At 38.3% G+C, this 8,799-nt stretch overlaps 1 protein-coding gene across 10 annotated transcripts; it reads left to right on the top strand.

Moving 5' to 3' along the window:
- Positions 1 to 398: 398 nt before the first annotated feature.
- Positions 399 to 8,799, top strand: LOC135108115 (uncharacterized). Of its 10 annotated transcripts, none has more exons than XM_064018804.1 (5): positions 399 to 644; positions 838 to 904; positions 1,116 to 7,071; positions 7,265 to 7,331; positions 7,831 to 8,317. In XM_064018804.1, the coding sequence occupies exon 3, from the start codon at positions 1,910 to 1,912 to the stop codon at positions 4,016 to 4,018; it is 2,109 nt and encodes a 702-aa protein (XP_063874874.1). In that variant the 5' UTR covers positions 399 to 644; positions 838 to 904; positions 1,116 to 1,909; the 3' UTR covers positions 4,019 to 7,071; positions 7,265 to 7,331; positions 7,831 to 8,317. The 10 variants fall into 10 exon arrangements, 7 of the variants coding, with proteins under 7 accessions (XP_063874874.1, XP_063874875.1, XP_063874877.1 ...); XM_064018805.1 differs by having other exon boundaries at positions 7,836 to 8,317; XM_064018807.1 differs by lacking the exon at positions 7,831 to 8,317 and adding an exon at positions 7,545 to 7,824.

Genomic DNA, 8,799 nt, shown 5'->3' on the forward strand with positions numbered 1-8,799 from the left:
ATTATTACTGGCTTGTGTTGGCATTAATGAACTGCTCAGCAAGTGTTACCAGCTGCTGCAATGAATGTAGAATGTTCCTGTGCACTCCAACAGATTGTCCAAGTGCCTGGGACTACACCATCACCAGCTCGTCCATGCTCAGACGAATCTGCTGTTGGGTTTTCTGCGCTTGAGAGAACTTCCAAGTCTGAGCGGCAAGCAGCAATACAGTTTAGAAGCAAACATGACTTTACATTACAAGTTACAAAATAAATGGCATTTTAAGTTACATGTCATGCTATCTTGCTGTGTCCTTTTACCTCATTTGCTCTTTGGACCTTTCTGCTATACTATACCTAGGGTGGTAGTATGTGTATCATCAATCTGATGATAATTTGAATATAAATTTATTTATTTGTTTATTTCTAAATTAGTTCGTGTATCAGTGTATTTATGTAGACGAGGATTAAGCTCTGTACAAGGTGCGCAAGCCGCACGTCTTTGTGACGTGGCAGTGGGGAGGTGAGGTGAGGTGGCAGCAGGGTGATGAGGTGGCGACGAACGGTCAGCCAGGGTTAGTTGCTGTCCGCCCCTACCTGAAGTGTGTTGTGATGGATCACTGGATGTAACATATATTCAAGACTTGGGATTATTCTATTATGCTGGTATGTATGGCTATGTTTGGTTATAATAGTACTGTGTGGTGGTTTATCAGCTGGTGTTCACGCAAAACATTTGTGATGTTCATCGACAAAATGTTTGTATTAGTGATGATCTTTTATGATTACAGTGTTAATGTGATTGTGCGGTCGGCTATTAAGATTGATAGTTACTCAGGGAATATTTCATGTATTACAGTTTATGAATCCAACTACTCGTTCGGAAAGTTCATGGAGGCAATCCATATGCGGCTGGAGCTACCGTTGTGAGTTATAATTCTAATGATTATTATAAGTGAAAATCAATGTGGTTGATTGGTTATATGATTGATTTTAATTGTACTTAGCATATGGTGAATTCTACATACATCCATTCTCAATTTTCATATTGATCTACTTATTAATGATGCTTGGGTACTTAAGATGAGAGAAAAAAAAAAAAACTTTGAGATGTGTTTATTGTAATGATTTTGACAGGTCCAAACGCTTGTAATAAAGAAGTTATGGGAGTGTTCAAGCTGTGTTAATGGATGCCTCTACATTTGGACAACGCTCTAGGATGGCAGAAGTGGATTCAGGGAAGATGGAGGAACTCAATATACAACGAAGCACCACCAAGAGAAAGTTTACCAGGAAGATCAACATTTTCAAGGAAAGTGTACTGCAAGAGGATCCTATACCAGTGCTACAACACAGTTATGATGAGGTTAGTCGTGTCTATAAGGAAGTCGAAAGTGCCCATGAAGCGTGTACAGACTTTTTGAGTGTAACTGGTGCTGAGGACAAGGTTTTAGATGAAGAGGATCAATATATCATTGAGTTAGAGAGGAAAAGGAAGGAATGCCACATATCATTGGTTAAAAATCTGTATCAGTTATCAAAGGTAAATAATGCGGGTGAAAAAAAGGTGAAAGTTAAGGCATTGGAACCTCCTATGTTTGATGGTGACGTACGCGAATACCCAACATTCAAGGCAGATTTTGAAAGGTTAATGAAAGATTCGTTCGGGAAAGATCCATTCGCTTTGAAACAATGCTTGACAGGTGAAGCACTTAAAACTGTCAAAGGTAGAAACTGACTATGATGAAATGTTTGAGAGACTTAATGAAAGGTATAGTAACAGTAGGAAAATTGTTGATGTAGTGCTCTGTGATCTTAAGACATTAAGAAAACTTGCTGATGGAGATACCAAAGGATTTGTGAAAATGGTCGAAAAAGTGGAAAGATGTTGGCTAGATCTGAAAAAAGATGAACCTAACAGCTGAAATGAAATGAAGACAAGTAACACAGTGAATCATATCGAAAAAATTTTGCCTATGACACAAAAACGGGAATGGGTCATACTAGCTGAAAGCATCACTGACTCTGATCAGATTTTTGATGAGCTGCTTAAATTTTTACTAAGAGAGAAGAGAGTACTTGAGTATATGGATTCCAGTATACGAGTGACAGGAAATGTAGACAAATCTAATGTGCTTAATGTTGCAGGATCGCTTACTCCAGATTTTGGAATGCGGGATGATTCAGGTGACATAATGGAAGCTATAAAAAGGCTTCAGGAAAACCAAGAATATCAGAGAGATTTTGGAGTGCGGGATGATTCAGGTGACATAATGGAAGCTATAAAAAGGCTTCAGGAAAACCAAGAATATCAGAGTAAGAAATTAGAGCAATGTATGACCAACTTAGCCAACATTGTGACGAGTATGACGAATAGTGGTAGTCAAAATCCGCATGCAGGAGATAAAATTAGGTATAACTGCTGGTTTCATGGTACTGATAATCATGATATCCTGGAGTGCACGACATTTCAAAGAATGGATAATTATGGGAAGATTGATGCTCTGCGGAAGAATGGTATCTGTTTCAACTGCCTCAGAGGAGTTCATGTAGCAAGTCAATGTAACTTGAAAAGAACATGTGATGTTAAAGGAAACAATAACATCCGCTGTAGCAGACCTCATCACAACATGTTGCATCGAGCTCACGTAGAGGGAATTATGTTTCACACCACAAGTCAAAGGCAAAATATACCATTGATAAGAAAGACACTGTTAATGATCAGTAAAATATTCAGTCAGGGACGACCTGTAACGACACTCTGGGATTCAGGGTCCGATATAACTATCATAACGCATGCGCTTGCTTCAAAATTTGGATTAGAGAGCAGAGACATAGATCTATCAATGACAAAAGTGGGCAATATAACTGAAAAATTCCCTAGCAAAGAATACATGCTCTTTCTTACAGATAAGGATGGAAACGAATTGTTCATAAGAGCAGTAGGAATGAAGGAAATATCTTCTAACCTAGTGGAAGTGGACGTCTCTGATGTCAGTCTGTTTGAAGAGCACAAGATATCACATTGTGACATTGAAAGACCCAGTGGAAGTATTGATCTACTTGCAGGTGCTGACAATTGCGAACTATTGCCCACTGTTGTAGGAGTAAATGGCAAATTGCAGTTAATGCAGAATCGGTTCGGATTTTGTATCAGAGGATCTCACCCTCGTATTAAATCCCGTGGTAACAGTAATAGCCACGTTAGTGTCAGAGTGAATCATTTGGCTAACTTTTCTCATATCAATGATATATTGGTGGAATCTAAATCCAGCATTAAGGCGAGTCTTGACAATTTCTTTGATGTAGACAATCTAGGAACTCACTGTATTCCCAAATGTGGTAATTATAAGTGTGGTAAATGTGTTATTGGAAATAATGATTACACTATAAAGGAAGAAAAGGAATTAGCCATCATAGAAAAGGGATTACATTATGATGAAGTAAACTGCCAGTGGACGGTGGAGTATCCCTGGATAAAAGACCCAAGACTTTTGCCTAATAATATTTCAGTAGCTATTGCTAGGATGAAATCCACAGAGAAAAGACTTGCTAAATTAGGCCCTAATTATTCCAGATCTTATCAGGATCAAATAGAGGACATGGTCATCAGAAATGTATGCAGGAAATTATCAGAAATAGAACTGCAAACTTATAATGGTCCTATTCACTACGTGCAGCATCATGAGGTCCATAAACCTGATTCACTATCAACACGTCTCAGAATTGTTTTTAATTCATCAGCATCATATATGGGTCATGTCTTGAACGACTACTGGTGTAAAGGTCCGAATGTCTTGAATGATCAGTTGGCTGTTTTATTTAGATTTCGTCAAAGAGGGATAGCAATCGTCGATGACATCAGCAAAATGTACCACACTATCAAACTCAGTTCATTAGATCAACACACTCACAGGTTCGTCTGGAGAGATATGAGACTAAAAGATGTACCCGACCATTATGCTCTTACAGGTGTAGCGTTCGGCGATAAACCGAACAAGTGGAACTATAGCAATGTTGGGTTTGAAACATACTGCTGAAATTAATGTAAACAAGTATGCTAAAATAGCGGATATGATTATCAATAACACCTATGTAGATGACATATTATATTCCACAGACACGAAGGCTGAAGCTTATGATTTGATAAAGAATGCTGAGAAAGTGTTGTCATCTGGAAACTTCAAGATAAAGCGCTGGATAGTTTCTGGTATAAATACTGCATTTAGTAATGTCAATCTACATTCCACTGATAAAGAAAAAAATCTAGGATTGATTTGGAATCCAAAGGAAGATGACTTCACATACAAGGTTAGGGTGATTTTTTCTGAAAAGCAGCGTAAAGTTCACATAAGGCCTGACCTGACTAGAGAACACATTGCAGCCAAGCTTCCAGATGTACTAAGAGAATAATATTGAGTCAGATTGCTTCAGTTTATGATCCACTAGGACTAATTACACCTTTCACATTAAAAGCTAAATTATTGATGAGGAAATTGGTGACTCAAAGCGGTAATTCTACTAGGTGACGAGGTGAAGTGCAGGGGATGGGATGACCCACTATCAAATGATGAAAGAGAAACATGGAAGTCCTTCTTCATAGAGCTTTATGATTTAGAAACCATTTTCTTTAAGAGATGTCTAAGACCTGCATCTGCTATAGGAAATCCAATACTTGTATTTTCTGATGGTAGCACTCAAGCATATGGTACTTGTGCATACATTCGGTGGAAATTGGGATCTGGCAATTATGAGGCAAATCTCATTGCAGCTAAAGGTAGGATAGCTCCTTCCAGGCAACTAACGGTTCCAAGACTGGAATTATGTGGAGCTGTTTTAGCATGTAGACTAAGGGAGGTAATTGTTAAAGAATTAAACTGGACATTTGATTATGTTGTTCACATTGTAGACTCTGCTATTGTGAGGGCACAAATACAGAAAGAATCATATGGATTCAATACCTTTGTTGCAATAAGAATTGCAGAGATTCAGACAAAATCAAGTACGAATGAGTGGTGGTGGGTCAAATCAAAGGATAACCCTGCTGATCTAACTACAAGGCCCTCTCCCCTACTTGCTTAGGAAAGGGTTCAGTATGGCAAAATGGTCCAGACTACTTAAGACATGAAATGAAAAGTTGGCCCATCAGTAAATCCCTCAGCGAAGACTCTTTGCCTGATAGAGTGGGCGTGACTCTCTTGTGTAACTTAACAAAAAAATCTCCAAATCCGAACCTTGGTATAATGAACATAGAAAAATACAGTAGTTATAACAAACTTATTAGAGTAACCGCCAGAGTATTCGCGGTGTTCAGAGAAAAATCATTCAAAGCCATATTTACCAATCCATCTGCTGAGATGCTAAATCTCGCTGAAACATCATGGGCTAAGGAAGTACAAAGGGATATTCCCTCTGACTGGAATACCAGATACCAAAGATTAGGTCCTAGCATAAATGATGAAGGTATTATTGTAGTTGGGGAGAGAATATCGAAATGGCTCAAAGATAACTGGAACTATAATAGCTTTACCCTTCTTATTTGTAAGCATCCATTTTCCAAGTTATATATTAAGCATTTACATAACATTGATCATGCTGGAACTGATGTGACTTTGGCCAAACTGCAAAGTAAATACTGGATTCCTGGTGTTCGTAGAGAAATAAAATCAATGGCCAAACTGCAAAGTAAATACTGGATTCCTGGTGTTTGTAGAGAAATAAAATCAATCAAAAATAAATGTGTGAAGTGCAGAAAGTGGAACAAGATTTGTGAAGGTCAGAAAATGGGTCAATTGATACCAGAAAGACTGAAGCCTTCTCCTCCATTTTACCACACATCCCTTGATCTGTTTGGTCCCCTTTATGTTAAAGACACAGTCAAGCGTACAACAAAGCGCAAAGTATATGGAGTAATATTCAACTGTCTTGTGTGCCGTGCAGTTCACGTTGACTTGACTGAAGGTTACAGTACCGAGGATTTTCTAACCACTTTCAAAAGATTTGTAGCTCTGAGGGGATTTCCCAAAATGATACATTCTGATGGAGGAAGTCAACTGATTGCAGCTAATAAGGAACTTAGACAAATGGTGAGCACTTGGAATATATCAGATATTTTGCAGTTTGGATCAAATCAAGGTATGACTTGGTCCTTTAACAAAGCTGCTAATGCCCCTTGGCAAAATGGATGTAACGAGGTTCTAATAAAGGTGATAAAAAGATCCATCACGATGGCGGTTGGAGACAGCACCCTAACGTTCGGAGAACTACAGACTAAGTTGTTTGAAGTAGCTAACCTTACCAATGAGAGACCAATTGGTATTAAGCCCGGAACTGACTTGGACCTTGGAAGTTATTTGTGTCCCAATGATCTTATTCTTGGAAGGACAAGCATTAAAGTTCCCAGTGGAACGTGAACTAATACTATTGACCCAAAACCTAGATTAAAGTTTATCCAGAATATTGTGTCAAACTTTTGGAGGAGGTGGCAACGTGATTACTTTCCTACTCTCGTAGTCAGACAGAAATGGCACGTATCTAAAAGAAATGTTGTACCTGGAGATATTGTTCTGTTACAAGATAGTAATGCAGTAGTGGGAAAATGGAAACTGGCTCAAATAGCAGAGTCAACTCCGAGTCAGGATGGTAAAGTAAGGAACGTGACTGTAAGATACAAAAATCCTAAACCTGGCATGAAATATGATGGTGAACCTGATATGATGGTAAAGAAGTCCGTTCATAAATTAGTAGTTCTACTTCCTGTTGAGGAACAATGTACATAAGCATTTCTTTGCTTGTGGGGTGGAGTGTATCATCAATCTGATGATAATTTTAATATAAATTTATTTGTTTATTTATAAATTAGTTCGTGTATCAGTGTATTTATGTAGACGAGGATTAAGCTCTGTACAAGGTGCGCAAGCCGCACGTCTTTGTGACGTGGCAATGGGGAGGTGAGGTGAGGTGGCAGCAGGGTTATGAGGTGGCGACGAACGGTCAGCCAGGGTTAGTTGCTGTCCGCCCCTACCTGAAGTGTGTTGTGATGGATCACTGGATGTAACATATATTCAAGACTTGGGATTATTCTATTATGCTGGTATGTATGGCTATGTTTGGTTATAATAGTACTGTGTGGTGGTTTATCAGCTGGTGTTCACGCAAAACATTTGTGATGTTCATCGACAAAATGTTTGTATTAGTGATGATCTTTTATGATTACAGTGTTAATGTGATTGTGCGGTCGGCTATTAAGATTGATAGTTACTCAGGGAATATTTCATGTATTACAGTTTATGAATCCAACTACTCGTTCGGAAAGTTCATGGAGGCAATCCATATGCGGCTGGAGCTACCGTTGTGAGTTATAATTCTAATGATTATTATAAGTGAAAATCAATGTGGTTGATTGGTTATATGACTGATTTTAATTGTACTTAGCATGTGGTGAATTCTACATACATCCATTCTCAATTTTCATATTGATCTACTTATTAATGATGCTTGGGGTACTTAAGATGAGAAAAAAAAAAAAAAAACTTTGAGATGTGTTTATTGTAATGATTTTGACAGGTCCAAACGCTTGTAATAAAGAAGTTATGGCAGTGTTCAAGCTGTGTTAATGGATGTCTCTACAGTATGGTACACTTATGGAATCAGCAATTTCAATGCCTGAGAGATGTATTCCTCAAAAAAAAAAATAATCAAAGTAGCAAGAACAACAGACTTAGTGGCAGGAGTTGTATAATCAGTGTTCATTGTACTGGAGGACAAAACTGAATACATGTTAACATGTTATTCACCATTACATGTAGTCATCTGTAACATGGATAATTTAAACAAAGATGTTCTCATCCAGTGCAGATGACACAGCATTGTCAAATCCAGAGTTTCCTGTGGACCCAGCAACACCAGCAGAAGAAGGTTGGGTGGCTCCAACACCACTGCTGGTGGAAGGCTGTGGTCCTTCTAGAGGCCCTGACACTTCTGTGAAAAAAAAAAGTAATTTCGTTACTGCAGATAGAGAATAAGCTAGGCCCTGACACTTCTGTAAAAAAAAAAAGTGCTTTCGTTACTGCAGATAGAAAATGAGCTGGTATTCTTTTGAGTGATGCTTTTATTGACTAATTTTTCTTTTTAATCAGCAGTCAACCTAATTATGTCCATGTCTATCACATGGTTTTGCTCAGTTGGTGTGAAAGTGTGCATATACCTACGTTCAGGAAGATGAATATTGGACATGATGCAACTAGCCTCGAGGAAGATGATGCTGTAACATTGTTATATTACAGTACTGCACTTTAAATAAAAAAATGGCATTAATTTACAAAATGTAATTTGACCTTTGGTAGTTTACTTACGCAGTGTGGCGCCATCACTCGTGTAGGACAGTCCTGCAAATGCTGTGGGAGACAGCATCCGTAGCACGACCAACTCCGCAGCACTGTATGTTGTCTCATTTGGAGGTCCCCCACCTGCCTGGATATGAATGTTGCAATTATCAGCCACTTAGAAGTTCACATGTAAAGCCAAATCAACTTGGTATAAATCATGAATGTATTAGAGCATACTGATGTTATTTAACACTGCAGTGGTCACTGTCTTGGACCTGACTGCCAGAGGTATCGTGCATACTCCTATTTATAATCCATTGCTTAGTTGGTTCTTGGCTATGTTTATTGACTATATGGGTAAATTTTGTAATAGCACCTACCATGAAATACAACATGTACACAAGAGCAAACTTTTTTTTATATAATTGCAGGGGTTTTAAGCACTGTTAACAATCACCTAACCTAACCTAACCATAACCTAACCCTCCTTCTTC

The sequence above is a fragment of the Scylla paramamosain genome, chromosome 16 (genome assembly GCF_035594125.1).
Source record: "Scylla paramamosain isolate STU-SP2022 chromosome 16, ASM3559412v1, whole genome shotgun sequence".
Lineage (NCBI taxonomy): Eukaryota > Metazoa > Arthropoda > Malacostraca > Decapoda > Portunidae > Scylla > Scylla paramamosain.